The 20,030-nt window shown below is 44.2% G+C and overlaps 1 protein-coding gene across 1 annotated transcript in view; it reads right to left on the reverse strand.

Moving 5' to 3' along the window:
* The window catches only part of CMTR1 (cap methyltransferase 1), a 2,799,821-nt gene that overhangs the window by 379,685 nt on the left and 2,400,106 nt on the right, over positions 1-20,030 (reverse strand). Inside the window, exon 21 of the mRNA XM_044060367.1 lies at positions 617-664. Coding sequence (XP_043916302.1) covers positions 617-664 — 48 coding nt within the window. The remainder of the gene's footprint in view (positions 1-616; positions 665-20,030) is intronic.

Genomic DNA, 20,030 nt, shown 5'->3' on the forward strand with positions numbered 1-20,030 from the left:
GTTATAAAGACTATACATTAGGGTTTGAGACACCTGACAAATAGCAAGAAAAATATCACTTACCAGGAGCTGGTAAAAAGACTGACCTCATCAGCGAAGCGGCAAACGAGATCTGGGTAATTACCGCCTTGCATCATGGGATATGGGGCTGCCTCGAGCTGGTAAAAGTGACTCTCGAGCTTAGCAAGTGCCGAGTCGGAGCCGAGGATCGGCTCCGAACCCATCCAGCAAGAATGGAGGTGAGATTGACAACTTAACATCATGGATTTGTTTTAAAATGTGAAAAATAAAATCAATAAAAAATTGTGGCTATGGGGGCTGATAATGGTCAATTGAGAAGGTTTTGGGTTGAGAATTGGTGCAAAATAATTGGTTAACAGTATTGCATATGCAGCCCATTGTTTGGGTTTACAACAAATGTCAAAAATAGCACAGTACAATAGTCATAACTCTAGGAGGAGGAAAGGTTGCTGTCATGAACCTTGTTGTCCACTATAACTGCTACATATACAACTAATGATTATTGTTTCATACAGTATGAAAAGTTTAGGAACAACCAGAAATTATGCCAAACGATGTACCACTCTCCAGCAGTACTGATGTAAAGCTTACGTACCTTAAAAAGATTTTCTCTATGTCTTCCAGCCTGTACACCTCCTTTACTCTGCAAGAAAAAGTGAACATGCAGAGTTAGTTTTACTACATACACAATTCCCTCCCAAAGGCCTGTTTATCTCTAAGAATACTTCCAGTTACAAACATCTTCTAATGATATCAGTAATGTTTGGTCTACGTTTTCTAACTGTAGGACCCTTACAAGACAATGACATCCGGCCAGCATTGCTGCTCCTGTGGTACAAACTGGCATGTGCTTCACATAAAAAATACATTATGACACGCCATTTATAATTTTTCTAGCACAAAAAAACATAAATTGTAGTAACATTTTACTGCAAAAGTAATTCTGTAGGCACACAATAGCTATACAAAATTATAGCAAAGTAGCTATGAGAAGATCTTTACTGAATTCAAATCCAGTAATGGGATGATGGGTAGGTATCTGGACTGCAGCAGTTCATCTACTAAAGATCTCCTGTTAAATAAAGAAACTCATGTAGTGACTTCATCCAGGAAGGGGTCCTGCAATAGTATAACAAATGGGCAGAATTGAGGTATTACAATCGATTGATTAAACCAGGGTGACGCACTGTGACACCAGGGAAATATTGCCAGTCCAGCTACCTGGAAATTTGTAAATAATTATATGCCACTTGAAAATATTAATATGATTTATACAGAAATGTGACACTGCCAGCCCAGCTATCTGGAATTTTGTAAATAGTCGTGTGTCATCTGTGAATATTAATACAATTCATATGCTTGTCTTATAAATGTAAGATAACATGTTATGTGGATATTAAACTACTGGTGCAGAAGGGTGTGTTGAACTGTATGTTATGTACTGAGCTTCAGGAATGTAACCACAGTGTACCCTACTGGAAAAGAACAGAAATGTATATAAACTATATACCTGTGCAAATTTATGTTTTAATACGTAGAAGCTGGAACATACAGAGTTAACTTGCAAGGTTTCAAGAAAATAGGTTGGAATCAGAATCTTCTCAGCAAGCAGACACAATGTCTAGAGCTAGATGTTTTCCTATTGTCTGCAAACAGAAATAATTACTAGATTTCAAATGTAAAAGTGTTAATTGTTTTACAACTTCCAGTTCTATGCAAACTTCTGAGAGATATGTACTTCTCACATACAGATATTAAAAATTATGTTAGTTTCTGTTAGCCTGGGAACTGAAGGCAAATGACAAAGAGTGATACCATCCAAAGCTGACCCAGCAGTAATGTTTGATAGTAATTTAAGAACTCTCTCGGAGACAGACTTGGCATTTTGTATCTTGTCTTGGACCAAGAAACATTCACTCACCACTTCCGCCTGAGTGTTGCTCTATAAGTAAGATTCAGGCATAGTATCTCTTTAGATGGAGATAGGAATATAGTAAATATTAGTTTAGATGTTTTCTGTATTTACTTGAGACTGTCCTGCAATGCTGTTTTAAAATGTTTCCTGTGATGCTGAACTCTGTAGTCAGTGTCGAGTCATTGAGTATTTTTGTTCTTTTATTATTTATTATTAAATATATTTAAATCTTTTAGGCTGTGGTGGTGCAGTGGTTAGCGTTGTCACCTCACAGCAAGAGGTTCTCCCATTAGATTCTTGGCTGGAGCACCTTCTGTGCAGAGTCTGCATGCCCTCCCTGTGGTCAAGTGACATTTAAGACATGCATGTTGGTGCGAGTGTGAATGGGTGTACCTTCTTTGAAGGTTGGGCTTTGGGCTGGCAACTCAGCACAGTAAAAATCCACTGCCAATCATTAGCGGACCGGAGTTCTACTGTGGCGACCTCTAACTGGGAAAAGCCAAAAGACAAACAAAAATATATTTAAATCTTTTAATTGCAGCTGGTTTGTTTAGAGATGTTTAAGCTCTTAGTGTACTTGTATATGTATTTGCTGACACAGTATGGGCCACTCCAATAGCCTTGGCATTGGTCACACTTACCATTTGGATAACAGTAGCATCACATAGTAGGATTGGTCACCCTTTGGGAAGGGCCTTACAGTAGTTGATAAAAAGCTGGTTGGTAGCAGTGATAACTACCTTTTAGTCTGGACAGAAGGGGGCACAGCTAGTAAACAACCACCTGTGCCAGCCTTTCTTAGGAGTGTGTGTGATTTTGTATATAAATCAAATCTCAAAGTGCGTGTGTCAGCTATTTAGGTAGGGACACAAAGCACTGATTGGGCAGAGAGCGTGCTGGAGGTTTTGGCTTAACCGCTCGGCTGAGATCTTAACCCTATAGCTGTGCCAGTGGGGAGTCCTATTTAGGATCTGGAGAGAGAGGGAGAAACCAGCCCCAGACTGACTGCGATCTGTGTGTGCTCTTAAGGGAAACTGTATACTGTGTGTGTACTTGTCATGCTTCCAAATGTGTACATCCCTCACTAGTGCTAGTGGTGAGGATTGAGGATCCTTGGTTACCGGGCCAGTGCAGGGGTATCACATATTAATTGTTTGGCAGTGGTGGGATACCCACATCACATATCAACTGGGTGATAGTGGTGAGAGAGCCACATCACATATTAATTGGATTGTGGTTGTGTGGATACTGAATTCCTGTAGCCTGTGTACAGTGGTCACTGAAGGTGTTTGTGCTCTCAATCAACCACGCAGTGAACATTCAGAGTTTATATCACAATTGTTTTATTTTTTTTGCTGGCTTAGTTAGTCAGGGATAGCAGGCAAGCATATCAGGAGAGGAGTATGGGAAGCTGACAAGGAGCCACTTGGCTGAGATGTGCCACGCTAAAGGACTGGTGCATGCCAACCTGACTAAAGCAGACATGATTGCAGCTTTAGTTACAGCTGCATCACAGAATAGCAATCAGGAGGACAATCAGACTTGTCCATGGAGATGTACAACTCTCAGAAAATGGACAGCACAACCTTTCCACAGAGGACTTAAAAGATCCGTCTTGAGCTACAGAGACTTGAGTTGGAGGCCAAGCATTTGGAAACAGAAGCAGCAGAGAGACTGAGACACCTGGAGGCTAAGAAGAAAGAGAGGCAGCAGCAACATGAAAAGGAGACGCTGACTCTTTGCCAGAGTCATGGAGGTAATGAGGAAGGGAGTAACCGAACCACAAAAGCAACAAAGGTCAGTAAATTTCTTCCACAATTTACAGAGGGGGATAATTTTGAGAGTTTCATTCATATATTTGAGAAGGTCCCCTACACATGATCGAAATTTCAGAAGACGATTCCCATATGGCTGAGACCATATGATCAACTTTTGAAATTTCATTCATGCAGAACGGGCATCTCTGTATAGTGTGGAATGGGAAGATTCCCATCTTCCGCACTGTAGTGTGATCTCGGAGTTGGTATATTTAAATTGCAGGGGGGTGAAGGGGGCTTGCCCCCCTGCTAGCAATATGTAGGTAAGTTTTCATTTTTTTTTTTTACATGTTCGAAATTTCAAGTGTCTAACATATGGTCTCGGCTATATTGGTTTTGGCTTTCTGAAATTTCAATCATGTATAGTAGACCCGTTTGAGAGGGTATGTAAACAGTATAATGTTGACCAAGGGCTCTCGGTATGGTTCCTGACCTCCTTACTCCATGGCAAAGCTGTAACTGTAACATCTAAACTGTCTGATACTGATTGTTTAAATTATAATGTTGTAAAAAACGGTTGGCTAGAATATTTTAAGTTAACACCTGAAGCTTATAGGAAAAAGTTTTGTGAGCACAGATACATGGCAGATGAAAGTGTGTGTGAATATGTTGCTGAGCTAAGGACTTATGTTCATAGGTGTGTGAGTGGATGTCAGGTCACCACTTTTGAAGGGCTGGCAGACCTTTTGGTGTGGGAACAAGCCCTTAGCACGTTGCCTTAAGACATGAGAATTTGGTTAGCTGACAGACAAATGCAATACTGTAGATGAGTTGTGGAAGAAATGAGATCTATACCTAGCAAGCAGGGCACCACTGCACAGGAAAGGGACACCCAGTGCTGCTCATGGGTCTAAGGGAACCCATGGTGGGCAGCCCAGATTGCCCCAACAGAGTCCGCCAGTAGCAGGGGAAGCCACTGGTCCAGGTACACATCCAGGACCAAGGGTTAAATGTTTTAAATGCAACCAGTGGGGCCATGTAGCATATAGATGTCAATGGAGGCAAGGTGGGGAACAGAAAGTGGGAGAACTAGTAAGTGGGAATGACAAAATGCCAACAGTAAGTTGTCTCGAGTCAACAAGGGTACCAGACTACCACTCTGCAGATGTCCTGATAGGGAATGATTTTGATAATGCAGTACCATATGTGCATGCAGTTACATGCAGTCAGGCTTGGAGACAAGCATGTAGGTCTGGTAGCCTGGGGGAGACCCAGACAGACCGCACATTTGCAGACAGGGCTGGTGAGGTGGTTATTTCTGGGAGGGCACCACCCTGTAGCAGTGAGACTGAAGGTGAGTCACAGCTGCTTGTGGGTACTGATGTTATCTTCTGCCCTTGCAACACATCTAAAGCAGAAGCATCTATTAGACAGTAGTATTAAAACCAGCTCAGCCCTTGGACTACATATCTACCCTGCAGTGCTTTAAGATTTACTCCTGAGACATTTTTAAAATAGAAGAACAAAAAAGCTACCCCAAAGACATGGGCTAGCACACATTCTTGGTACTAGTTTAGACAACCAAAGGGAAAGTGTGGCAGTCCCTTTCCATATGAAATAACCCAACTAAATAAAGGACTTGCACTGTCTAGCACTCATTTAATTTGCTATTATGGAGACTGTTGCGGTGTAAAATAAAAACACAACTGTATACAAAGCAAAACTTTATGAGTTGCTGAGAGAGACTCAACTGTTTCGATCTTTAAGCCTATCCCTAGTTGCATCCCTGTGCTCCCTGACGATCTGCAATAGGCAGACTATGCTGAACTGCTCCCACTTCTGTAAGGAGCGAACACTGGCAAATTCCCTACAACTTCAGCTGTAGCACACTGCAAACGGTTTCATAGACTCTGCACTAATTACTTGGTGTGCTGGTGTATATGCCTTCCTCCCAACTCCACACCAGTATGGGTATATCTGTCCTCCCCGCTGGTCTATCACTCACCCTGAGCCACAAATGACTGGGCAGTAGTCAGGGCTTTATCTCGCTATGGCACTGGAATGAATAATAAAGCTGATAAAATTATTTTATAAATATATATACTCATATACACTCAACTACTGTTGATGATTAAGTACATACAAAAGGAAATCTGCAGTGACAAACAAAGTGAAGAGATCTTACAACAAAACCAGTTACAGAGTGAAACCCCAACAACAACAACAGAATTAAATCCCTTCAATTGCCTTTGATGAGGACACAAATACAAAATACAAAAAGTCTTCCACCCACAGAAGATGAATATACCATGAACAGGTAATCCAAGACAATCCAGGTGTACAAAATGCTGAATATGGTAAATGCTAGACTCAAACAATCAGCAAATGTCAGCACTCCCATTATAACTGGAACTCCTGATCAAACAGGCAAGCTCTGAATTAGGCCCAAGTAGCAGCCCAGCCCTGTCAAGTATTACAGACAGTCACCCTAGAGCAAGCGCATTCCATTCAAAACTTGTCCCCAGCAACTAGCCCACAGATTAGAGTTCAAACAAGTGTATAACACAGGATCCAAAGCTTGAGTGTAACAACTAAAATATCTGGACCAGGGAGATGCCAGCTAACACAATACAAACAATGTAGCAAGATGTTGGCAACATAATGGCAAAGCATAAAATATCTCAAAACAGACTTCTCACTATAACCACATTAACAGCAGCAAACAACTACTGTTTTAAATGGTATAACTGTACACTTGGCGCGCTGAAGGATACAGGATAAAATGAGTAAATGTCCAAAATGTGTTCACTAGGCAGCCTTCTGCTGCTATCTTGGCCTAAGAAAACAAGATTGACAGTAAAAAAAAAAAAAAAACATACTCGGAAACTGTCAAATGCAAACCTCTCTCTTTCGGGCAAAAAAGAGATGAATACAGACTGTTTCCTAAACTTGTGGATATGCCTCAGGCTATAAATGAGTTACATGTGCAAGACCAGGGTGTGAGGGACCCTATTTTTTTTTTTTTACTGTTTTCACTACTAAAACATTCAGGAAGTTGATGGGACTGACTGGTACAGTGACACCTCTGAAACCACTTTCAAAATGAACAAGGGCTATCCTTGCAAAAGACCAGATGTGATTCCGTAACTAAAATGGCTTAAAATAGGAAAACAAACTGCATGAATGAGAATGCTACTAAGAAGATGGTTTTCCAGGCTGCTACAATGGCGTAGAGGGATAAAGCCATGATTACAGCCCAATCGACCGGGGGTCAATTAGCAGCTCACGTGACATATGGAGCGGCAAAAAGGGATGGGTGCGCCCATTGTGGGTGGGAGGGCACTTGATACTCCCTAAGGGAAGGTGTGGTCCATAGAGAGGACATGCCCTCAGACATGGTTGATGAGCAAGGGCAAAAGGAAAAAAAAAAAAAAAAAACAGCTGGTATCTGTAACAAAAGGAGACACTGCCAGCCCAGCTAGCTGGAATTTTTTAAGTAATTATAAGTCATTTGTTAATATCAACATGATGCATATGCTTGGTTTACAACCGTATTAGAACTGTATGTTATGTGTATATCAAACTGCTGGTACAGAAGAAATATTTTGAAAAGTACTGAGCTAAACTGTAACCACAGCATGCCCTGCAGGAGTATACCTGCACTATTGTGACTGTTTAGATGTATATATTTTAACAATGGAAACTGAAACACAAGAAGTTAACTTCAAAAGAATAGCTGAAATTTAAATTACTTTATGACCACATAACAAAAGGATGCTATCTTTTAGTTTCAGTCAACAGGAGACATAATATCTGTACTAGAGAAGTTTTTTGTATTGTCTTCAAATGTGGAGAAATGTAAATTATTTTATGACTTCCACCATATGCCAAAAGATCTGAGGTCTATGTATTTTCACAGGTAGATGCTAAATGCTACCAGCTGCATCAATGGTTGTTTTTGAGCCTGGGAACTGAAGTCAGATGACAAGAAATTATGCAATTCTGCAAGTATCCCTGCAGTAATACTTGGGATATTAATTTAATAACTCTCTAAGAGACTGAGCATTCTGTATTTTGTCTTTGATCTGACAAGAACATCCACTCACCACATCTGCTTTGTTGCTCTGTAAGTAAGTTAATTGGGCATAGCTGGCATTAGTCACCCGCGGAACCCGCAGCTGACAGGAACCCCCGATTTTCTCCCCTGCTAATGAGGGCCCGAAGCAACTGTGAGTTTGTTTTCTGTGTTTGCTCCTCGGTACCTCACAGTGGACATCTGCACAGCTGTGTAACGTCATCATGCAATCGCAAATTTATCGTTTTTTTTTTTTTTTTTTGATTTCTCAGTAAGCAGCACTTAATCAGGTCTGCTTGTGTGAAGCAAGGGCTCTGATTGGCTACAGCACCCAGAAAGTAGGTTGTCTTTTTTTTAAACATATTTGAATTCCAGAGTAGGGTCGACGTACCTCTCAACTGTACAGATTTAAAGACTCTTCAGCCATGTCCTAGTCCCAGAGATTGTAAAGCTAAAACAAGTGCAATGGATGCAGTCCAACATATAAAGCTAGAAGAAAATTAATAGAATAATTCACTTAGTTACTACACAATTAACGCTTTACAAATCTAGTTAGAAAATCTTCATATAGTGTTTGTTAATTTGGTTAAATAACTCATGTCAAATTATAGAGTCCAAGTAAGACTCAGTCAAAATAAACATTGCCAAAAAAAGTCCCATTCATAAACATATTTACTTTTAAGTACCATTCATTTCACTACAGCTACACAAGTAGGAAATGTACCTTTTAATACATTTTACCATTTGTAATTCTAAAGGAGAAGAGGTTAAGAAGTTGAGATAAACCAATAAGTGGTATTTCTGAAAAACAAATCTACATATATAACTGATCTGGGGCATGGATCTTGAAGCAGAGGCACTTCATTTGAATTGTCATGCAATTGGCATGATTATCTTCTTCTTAAAAGAATTTATGTGGGGGAGTGGTAGGCAAATACATTTCTGCCAGTGTATATAGATATTTCCCAGTGATGCCATTTTAGAAAAAGTACTCTGATTTTGCGATCCATTACAGTAGCTGCTGCACTTCTCTGCTTTGAGAGATGACTTTCACTTTCCACTCCCTCACTGGTGCATCTGTAGCACAGCAATACACCAATAAGAGAACAGCTTCCTGAAGCAGGTCTTAGAATAGGTGGTTCAATCACTGCTTCCCTTGATCATATGCACCAAAGAGCACAACACTGAACTGTGAATGGTGGTTATTGCAGTATACCTCTCAAATGTACCTCAATTAGGAAGAGCATTCTCTAAAAAAGACCATGTTCCCCATTGTTCTACATTGAAAGGATTTGTCATACGTTAAGTGTTAAGAATGTGTTTAACAGATATCCATAACAAATAATACTGAATCATATTAATTCAACAAAACTTTTATAAATATAAAGTAAAACATTTTGACTATTCTGTGAGCTTTCTTGCAGAGGTTGTTGGTCAGCTATTAGTAAGTGTTCCACATTTTGCCCATTTGCTCCACATTATGAGCGGCAGTGTTCTACATTCTGGAAATGGAAGGCTGACAGCTGTGTATAACTGCAATACCAGGCTACAACTCTTACCACACTTTAAGGCCACCAAACCAGGATCGAAACACTAAAGGTGGAGGAGTGTCCATATTCACCAAGGATATTCACACCACCAGGCTAGTTGCCCAACACAATGCATCTGAAATTCTCCAGGTGCAACTAACACTAGGTAAGACTGCAATACAAAGTGTAGCTTGCTACAGATCCCCCACCATGTCCCAAGATTCTCACTACACCTTTCTAAAATACTGGAAAATATTAAGATACAATCAAATACACTAATACTGGGTGATTTCAACTTCCCTGCCATTAACTGGAAAAGCTACTAGTGTACCAACACTTTTGCCCAACGGTTCTTGGAATTCATAAATTCCAACACCCTGGATCAACTAATCCATAGACCCACCAGGGGCTCCAATATCCTAGACCTGGTCATTACCAACATGGGAAATCGATGCTCCACACCTATGGTCACCCCCTCGTTGGTCAGATCTGACCATAAGCTAATCACCCTTAACATCCACATCCCACCCCAAACCCCCAGTAAGGAAACCTCCATAAAAAACTTCTCCAAAGCCAACTTCATGCTACTCAAGTCAGAAGTGACAAACTTAATGACACCCATGCAGATGGGAACTGAAAGTTCGACTGCTGAATCCTACACTAAGGCACTGTACGAGCACATCCACTCATGCATGAATTGTGCCATTCCAAATAGAACCAAGATGCTCTCCTCCAAAAAAGAGAAGCCAATCTGGTGGTCGCCTGCCATAAACAAACTTTACAACAAAAGGAAGAAACTGTTTCAGAAAAGAGGAAAATCCCAGGATGCAAAAAACTTCCTTACCAGCCTCACTAAGAAGCTAAGATCCCTCATAAAATCCTCCAAAGGTAGTTATTTAAATAAATGTGCCAAAGATTCGTAAGACAACCACAAGGCATTCTATAACTATGTCAAGAATCTAAATGGCAATGCTCAGATCTGCTCTGAGCTACAACAGAATGGCATTAAATATACTGATCCCAAGGATATTGCCAATATCTTGGCAGATCAATTCAGTGCCAACTTCACCCCCTTCTCACCCCCTAAACGGCCCATCTCAATACAGGAAGATTGCCAAATTCCAGTAATAATGGCCACACAGGTAAAAAACGCACTCTCCAAAGCTAAGAACACAGCATCCATGGGACCAGATGACATCCCAGGCTGTGTATTACATGAACTACAAAATGAACTGGCACCTCACCTAAGTGCTATGTTTAATCACAGCCTCACCTCAGGCTTCGTGCCCAGTGAGTGGCGCACAGCTACAGTTATCCCACTCCACAAGGGGGGATCCACCTTGGATCCCGGGAACTACCGCCCCATCAGTCTGATGAGCTTGATCTGCAAGGCCATGGAACGTGTTATCATGGAACTTATAAACAAAGACAGTGGCAACCTTCAAACACTGGACTCCACCCAGTTTGGGTTCGTGAAGGGCCAATCTTGTCTCATGAACCAGACTGACTTCTTCGAATCAGTCTCCAGAGCCGTGGACAAGGGTAAGGCGGTCCACACAGCCTATCTGGACCTCGCCAAGGCCTTTGACACCATCCCCCACTCTAAAATCATAGACAGACTTACTAAGCTGGGCATTAATCCCTACATCACTCGATGGGTTGCCAACTGGCTTACTGACAGAACCCACACTGTAAAAGTAGCCGACAAGTGGAGTACCTCAGGGTTCAGTCCTGGGACCGCTCTTGTTTGGCATCTACTTCTCTGAAGTACAGGCCAACACTAAGGGACTATGGCTAACAAAGTTTGCAGATGACTGCAAACTGAGAGCCATTATTGAATCTCCAAATGATGCGGATACTCTACAAAAGGGCCTTACAGAAACAGATGCTTGGTGCCAGAGCCATGGGCTCAAGCTCAATGCCAATAAATGTATAGTTATCCCCTTTGGGAAGGAACGTGTACTCGTGAATTACCAAATAGGTGGCAGTACACTAAACACCGAAAGTGTGATAAGAGACTTAGAAACACAGGTGGACAGTGGTCTCACCTTCGATAACCACATCGCCACAACAGTCAGGAAATCCTTCTATGTGGCGCACCTCATCACTAAGGGCTTTTCATCCATGAAAAAGGAGGTCATTGTCCCACTGTACTCATCCCTCATTAGACCCATTACAGAATACAACGCCCCATTTGGTATGTACCTTTTAAGACATCTGCAACAACTGGAAAGGCCGCAGAAATACCTCACTAAAAGAATCACAGGCCTAAAGCAGATGCTCTACGCTGACCGCCTTAAAAAACTCCAGCTATACATTGTTGCATATCGTCTACTCAGAGGCGATCTCTGCTTAACATACAAGGCAATGTCAAACCCAGAGCTGCTGGACAGGCTACACTTAAAGAAATCCCAATCCCTCAGAGCCAGACGCTCCAGGGATCTAAACCTTGTCATCACAATAAATAAAACATGCTGGGGGGATAGGTTCTTGACCCAGACACTGGAATAAACTGCCCATACATGTGAAGCAGAGCGCCTCTTTGGCCCTCTTCAAAAGGAACCTTGACGATTGGATGGAAGAAAGGAAATTCACCCCGGGGATCACGTCAGTCGCCCTGCTAGACAGGGGCCCAGGGAAGTAAATAAAATGAAAAACAGAAAATCACGTATTCTTGGAAAAGTTGAAGAGTAAGGCAAAATGTGAGGAAAGGGAGAAAAAAGTAGTGTGCATAATGTGGAGGGCCGAGGGGGGGATGCAGCAGAAGGGAGTACTGGAGCCCACAGGATGTGTGTGTAGGGGGGGCAGTGCTCAGGGCACCATTACACCTAAGTCTAGCCCTGTATACAGAGTTGTTTTAATGTATTATTGCTACAACTAAATGCCAGTAACTGTGAATGTCCTTCTGTGACATGGGCCAACACAGTGTGGTACCCAGGCCTCTCATAATGTAAGAGCACTGTAACTACAGTTCAGGCTGTGTATGCTACCGCTAAAACACTACACCATGAACTAAAAGGATGCTTAGGAAGGGTAGCAGTAACAGGGTGATACTTTAGACTGGAATAGTCCAAAGGCCCCCCAAAATGCTAATACTGACCCTGTAACTAGGGTAAAGTAATTTCTCTTAGATACAGTCAGGAATATAGTGGAGTAGAGTTTAGATGCTTTATTTATTTGAGACTGTCTGCAATGTTGTTTTAAATATTTCCTGATGTAACTGTGATTAAATACTGAGCATTTTCTTGTTCTTTTATTATTAAATATATTTAAACCTTTCATTGTGGCTGATATTTGTGAGACATTTTAAGTTCTAAGAGTACTTGCATATTTACTTGGTAACACTGCAGGCCACTCCTAATAGCCTTGCTCTTGATCAAACTGCCATTTGTATTTACAGTAACATTACAAAGTAAGATTGGACCTCCTTTGTTAAGGGCCTTAAAGTAGCTGACAAGGATGTGGCTGGTAGCAGTAATAACTACCTTATAGTCTGGGCAAAAGGGGACATAGCTAGTAAACCTGTGTCAGCCTTTCCCAGGTGTGTGTGCGTTTGTATATAAATCAAACCTCAGTGTGTGTGTCAGCTACTTGGGCAGGGGCACAAAGCACTAGTTGGACAGAGAGGGTGCTGGACGTCTTTGCTTGGCCACTCAGCTGAGATCTCAGCACTATTGCTGTGCCAGTGGGGGAGTGTTATTGGGAATTGGAAGAAACCAGACCCAGACTGATTGTGGTCTCTGTGCTCTTCAGGGAAACTGCAATTTACTGTGTGTGCTTGTCATCCTTTCAAAGTACGTCCCCCACCGATGCTAGTGGTGAGGATCAAGGCTTGTTGATTACTACTAGGCTACTGGTGATGCGTCACAGTAGCAAAGATGGATAAGCCCCTGGGACACCCTTAATATCTGTGACTAGCCCAAGCAATTCGGAACTAAGTCCAAAGAGGGGTAGGAGATTATCTGGTAGACCTTGAGTGGACATGGGGCATTAAGGACAGATTGGTAAGAATGATGTAAGGGGGAAAAAAAAAAAATTAAGGATGACCCCCACAAAAAAAATAATTTAAACACTGGTTTGCTAGAATGTGCAAACCGCAGATGGTAATAAATTAGAAGTTATGTACCTACCATAACATTCCATGTTAGTTGTCTTCTCTCGCCTTCTTTCTTGCTGGATGGGTTCGGAGCCGATCCTCGGCTCCGACTCGGCACTTGCTAAGCTCGAGAGTCACTTTTACCAGCTCGAGGCAGCCCCATATCCCATGATGCAAGGCGGTAATTACCCAGATCTCGTTTGGTATCTAGAGGAAAAACTGCCTATAAAAACTTTCCACTAAGGAAAGAGAAACAACTAACCTAAAAAGGCTGTAAGGGAAACCAGGTAATCAAGGACAAGAACTAACTGGTGTCCAAGGAAGAAGAATCTTCCAGAGAAAAAGGGAGATCAAGGTCTGTCCAGGCTAGGGGGACAGGAGGGAGGGATGCAAGAAAGAAGGCGAGAGAAGACAACTAACATGGAACGTTATGGTAGGTACATAACTTCTAAATGTTAAGTTGTCAATCTCGCCTTCATTCTTGCTGGATGGGACCGCATCCCTAGCACCTCTATCCTGGGTGGCTCAATGGAACAGACTCTTGAGAACAGTGGAACCAAAGCTTGCCCTGTCCCTGGAGGCCAAATCCAATTTGTAATGAGAAACAAAGGTATGAGGAGTGGCCCAAGTGGCTGCTGCGCAAATAGTATCTAAGGGTAGTCTAGCCTGAAAAGCTGTAGAAGTGGCTAGACCTCTTGTGGAATGAGCTTTAGGTTTTGAGTTCAGCTGTTTGCCCCTAAGCTGATAAATGTCAGAAATGGTGGAAGATAGCCATCTGGATAAGGTCACTTTAGAAACAGGGAAACCTTTTTTATTTTCAGCATAAGAAAGGAATAGCTGATCTGACTTCCTAAATTGCTTTGTTCTGTCCAAGTAATATCTGAGTTGGTGATGAACATCTAGGTAATGCAATTTTTGTTCCGTCCTGTTAGAATAATTTGGAAAAAATACAGGGAGATCAATGGATTGGTTTAAATTTGTCTTAGAAGCAACCTTGGGCAAAAAGGATGGATTGGTTCTCAAGGATACTCTGTCCTTGTGGAAGACCAAATAAGGGGGACGAACACAGAGGGCATGAAGTTCAGACACTCTTCTAGCCGAGGTAATAGCGACTAGAAAAAGTGTCTTCCAAGGAAGAAACTTTAGTGAACATGGAGCAGCCGGTTCGAAAGGGGGAAGTATCAAGGATGTCAGCACTAAATTTAGGTCCCACTGTGGTGGAGGATCTCTAACAGGGGGTTTAAGAAGGAACACTCCTTTGAGAAAGGCTTTACAAAGTTTGTGGGACATAATGTTGTGGTCTGCAAACCCGACATGGAAATTCGAGATTGCTGCCAACTGAACTTTGACTGTGGAAGACGAAGAACCTGTGTGAAAAATTTCCGCTAGGAAATCCAAGACCGACTGAATAGGGGCAGTAAAGGGGTCTATGTTCTTAGATTTTGCCCAAAAGGAGAAGCGTTTCCACTTGCTAGAGTAAATCCTCCTGGTAGAGGACTTAAGAGAAGCTACTAGGATATCTCTAACGGGGTTAGAGATCATAGGAAGCCTGGCTAAGGAAGGAAGTGGAGCAACCAAGCTGTGAGGTTGAGGGAAGGAACGGACCGGTGCAGTTGACCCGATTGGTGGGTGAGAAGATCTGGAACTGGGTCCAGATGCCAAGGCTGCACCAAAAGATGGCGATGAAGGAACGGGAACCAAATTTGTCGAGGCCAGTAAGGGGCAATGAGAATCATTTTGGCTCTCAAGACGGTAGCTTTCTGGAGTACTTGTGGTATCAAAGGAAAGGGATAAAGAAGTCCCCGGGGCCAATCTTGGGTAAGAGCGTCTCTGGGGGATGGCCCGGAAGTGGGAAGAGAGAGAAGAAGTCTGGGCATTTGCTGTTTTGAGGTGTAGCAAAAAGATCGCAGCATGGGCGGCCCCACTTCTGAAAAATCTCCTCCACTATGGATTGGTTGAGAGACCACTCGTGAGGCATGAGTATAGCTCTGCTCAATCTGTCCGCTACTATGTTGGTTTTCCCGGGGATATGCGTTGCTACCAGAAACCGATGAGAGGAGATCGCCCATTGCCAAAGTCTGAGAGTTTCTCGACACAAGGGGTAGGACTTGGTTCCACCCTGCTTGTTGATGTACCACACAACGGACATGTTGTCCGTGTGAACTGCAATAGTCCCTAAAGGAAGAAAGTCGTTGAGGGCTTGCAACGTTAAAAGCACTGCTCTCATCTCTAGGACATTTATGTGCAGGTGGTATTCGAACGGTTGCCACGTGCCATGAACCATCCTGCCCTGATAATGCCCCCCCCACCCGATCAGGGAGGCATCCGAAGTAACCATGGCTACCGGGGCCGGGGGAACAAATGGTCTGCCCTGATGGACTAGAAGAGAGGAAGTCCACCAGGATAGATGGTTCTTGCAGGTTTGTGTCACCAGGATCTTGTGACGCATGGGAAGCTGCTGGAAGGACCATTGGGTGAACAACATCCATTGTAAGAGAAGCATGTAAAAACGGGCCAGAGGAAGAAGTGTGATGGCAGCTGCCATGAGGCCCAACACTTTCAGGACCAACCTGGCTTGTACCCTTTTGTTGGATAGGATGATCCGAACATGGTTTTGGATATCTAGGATTCTCTGACTTGTTAGGTTTGCTGACATCCGAGTAGTGTCTAGATTTGCGCCTATAAAGGTAATAGATTGGCAAGGCGATAAGGAAGACTTTTCGAAGTTGACTGAAATTCCTAAGTGACCACAGAGACGAAGAGTGTAATCTCTGGCTTGGATAAGTTGATGCCTGGTGGTGGCTGAGAGGAGCCAGTCGTCGAGATACGGAAACACCTGGAATCCTTGACGTCTCAGGTGAGCCGTGACCACTGTCATGCATTTGGTGAACACTCTGGGGGCTGTAGTGAGACCAAAGGGCAGGGCTCTGAATTGAAAATGACTTGTCCCCAGCCGAAAGCGGAGAAAACTTCTGGAGCGTCTGTGGATTTTTATATGATAGTACGCATCCTGAAGGTCAATGGAGCACATCCAGTTGTCTTTGCCCAGAAAGGGCAAAATCGATTGAAGTGTGACCATCCGAAACCTTGTCTTTTTGACAGACTTGTTGAGCCTGCTGAGGTCTAATATTGGTCTCCAGTCTCCCGTCTTTTTGGGGACCAAAAAGAACCTTGAGTAGATTCCGGACTCTAACTGATCTTTTGGTACTGGCTGGATGGCTCTTTTCTTTAGAAGCTTTGACACGTCTAATTTTGCAATTTCCCTTAGACCGGGTGGCACGTCTGGAAGGGAACCTTTTTGAGGGAAGAGGCTTTCCTCGAAAGGAATCTTGTAACCCTCGGATATGATCGACTGTACCCATTTGTCTTGAGAGAGGGATAGCCAGGCTTCTGGGTACAGCGACAATCTTCCCCCGACTGCCTCCAAGGGTGGGCAGTCGGGCAACACCTCAGGGATGCTGGAAGGGCTTGTCAGAGAGAGGCTCTCTGGAGCCCTGGTTCTGCGGACCCTCTCTGCCCCTAGGGCGGCGTCTGTTATTATTACCCCCTCTGCCTTTGGGGGTAAACTGACCACGTGCGTCAGGCGTGACTCCCTGTGATTTCCGGAACCACATTTTCCCTCCCTTCTGACCCTTGGGGTAAGGTCTAGAAGGGGTGGAGAAATGGACTCCTACGGCAGAAAGAGTCTTGCCGTCTTGCTTGCACCTGGTCAAAGTGTCCTTCACTTGAGAGCCAAACAAAGTTGTCCCATCAAAGGGAGAGTTTGTGAAGGACGCCTTAAAGGGGTCTGCAAAATTACAGAGCCGCATCCAGGACTGACGTCTGAGGGCCACTCCTGTGCCTGCAGCTCTACTCGCCCCATCAGCTGCATAAGAAATGAGCCGCATGGAGGAGTTGGTTATGGAATTTAGGATTCCTAGCTGAGAGGCAATCTTTTCTTGAGCCCCTGCCGCTGACAGATCCTGAACTACTTCACCCAATTCCTTGAGGATGTCTCTGAAGTCTGGTGATGTGACACAAATAATTCAGCGAACGCATAGCAAAGGTCGCTGAGGAAAACATCCGCTTGCCGTACCTGTCCATGGTCCTAGACTCCTTGTTAGGAGGATGGACTGGCACGGAAGGATCTGCAAGTTCCTTCTTGGTGTCGGCCGCCACCACCATGGCATCAACCGGGACACCCTTAGTAAGAAACTGCTTTTCAGCGGGGGCCGTGATAAACTTTGAAGGTCTCCTAGGGACTGGTTCCACCGAATCAGGAGATGCCCACGCCTTTCGAGCTATGACTTCCATAAGGGGGTCGAAAGGCGGAGACACCCAGGAGGTGGAGGGTCAAGATCCAAAAGCCTCCAGGTATACCGACTCATCCTTAGAGGGATTAATGGAGGGCCAGTTCCCCCTCTGTTTCAGGAGTTCAAGGATGTCTGAAAAAGAGACATCCTCAGAGGGAGATCTTGGGGACCCCTCCGACTCATCCAAATCGGTATCTGATGTTGTAGACTCAGGGGAGTCTAAGTGCTTCCTCTTGCAGGTCCTCTTACTCGGGGGTTCACCTGAAGGATCAGGAGAAACCTCGGAAGAGGAAGATCTTCCCAATGGGGAGACCTGGGGTGATGGATCTCTGGGTCCAGGAGCAAGAAAGCGGGAAGAGGCATCTACAGGCACCATGGAGGGAGGAGCTAAAGGAACCGACTGTTGACTAAGCTCAGGGGCTAGCACACTCCTCATCATCTCGAAGGCTCCCCTTCCAGGGATGGCCGAGAGATCCCGCTCCGAAGAAACAGGAATCTTCGGTCTCACCGAAAGGGAAGGCTCCGAAGCAGATGTCGGGGCCGAGCTCACCAAGGCCGAAGCTCCGAGAGGGAGAACGGGGTCGGACAAGGGTCTGATGCCACTCGCCCCCTCGGAACCGACCTGGGAAGCCCGACGCCCGGATCCCTCCAAGGAAGGTCTCAAGGAGGAGATAGGAGTCAAGGACGACGAAGCCGAAAGGTGTGGTATCGGCTCCGAAACAGGAACAGTCACAGTACCAATAATCTCCGGCTCCGAACTCTGTCGGCGAATCGAAGGAGGAATCTCAGGAGGGTGTATAATAGCCGATGTCTGATGAGACGGGCTTTGGAGCATCTGGGCTAGTGCCTGTGATTTTAAAAGCCTACTCACCACTCTCTCTAAGTCGTGGTCTGAGAGCCAGGATGACCTCGATGATCGGCTCCGATGGCTCCGCTTCGAAAGCAAGGGAGCTGGGGCCGAGTGTATAGATTCCAATGACGGAGATCTAGACCTCTTCTTGGACGGAGCCATCGGAGCCGAAGAACGTTTGGATCCAGGCGGAGCCGACAACTTGTCGGCTCCAAGAGGCGACAAAGATATCTCGGCTCCAGCCGGAGCCGAGACATGCTTCGACGCTAGGGTGTCGGCTCCAGACGGAGCCGACACAGGAGCCGAAGCCAGGGTATCGGCACCGACCGGCGCCGGTACTGAAGCTTCCAACAAGGAAGGATCGTCTCCGGACGGAGCCGATGTCGACTCCAGCGGAGTCGGAACCAAGACCAGAGACTTGGACACCGAAGCCTGGGTCTTGGGAGGCTTGGAGGGCTTCCCGGAGCCAACCTTGGCCAGGGAGCTCTCAGGTTTAAGAAGACCCCTGAGGATCAACTTATTTCTACGTTCCTGCAGGACTCTCTGGCTGAAGGAATGACAAATAGTACAGGAGTCCTGCAGGTGTAGGGGTCCCAGGCAATAAATACAAGAAGTGTGACCGTCTGTCAGAGACATCTTCTGACAGCACGAGTCACACTTCTTGAAACCTGAGACCCTAGTATCTTTAGACATGTCTGACCTAAACACACAGACACACGACAATCAGACCAAAAAAGATACTAATAACTAAATTATTATTAAGAGTAAATAATTAGTTATTATTAACAGTGACACAACACACACACACCTAAGGGAAAATCTGACAGGAACTGTGAGGGTGGGGAAAAAGGCCTAAGGCCCGAAACACAGAAATGTATGGAAGTGAACCAAGTGGGAATGGGTATGGAGCTAAGTGAATAAGGTTCACTAAGTCTAAATAACAAAAATTTTTTTTTAGGGTTTTGGTATCTAAAACCTGACAAATATCAATGAAAAAATCACTTACCAGGAGCTGGTAAAAAAGATGACCTCATTAGCGAAGCGGCATAAGAGATCTGGGTAATTACCGCCTTGCATCATGGGATATGGGGCTGCCTCGAGCTGGTAAAAGTGACTCTCGAGCTTAGCAAGTGCAGAGTCGGAGCTGAGGATCGGCTCCGAACCCATCCAGCAAGAATGAAGGCGAGATTGACAACTTAACATCCTAAGTTAAACTTACTGTAACAGTAGATGTTTAACTGATTACTGCTGCAGTAACCTTAGCTATATGGGTTATATCCTGCCAAGGATATAACAGCCGGACAGCTTCCAAAGCTTCGGACAGCTTCCATGGGCGTTAACTGTCAGGCAAGCTAAGCTGACACGTTAGACAATGAAGCCCTTCAGAGATTTCCTGCCATCAGAGAGCCGTGAAAGGGCAATGTTAGGAACAACCAAAAATAATAAACAGTGTAAGAAACTTCTCTGTGTGCTAGTGTTTCAATTCTGTATGTCT

This window comes from Protopterus annectens, chromosome 1.part0, assembly GCF_019279795.1.
Source record: "Protopterus annectens isolate FY-2018-M chromosome 1.part0, PAN1.0, whole genome shotgun sequence".
NCBI lineage: Eukaryota > Metazoa > Chordata > Ceratodontiformes > Protopteridae > Protopterus > Protopterus annectens.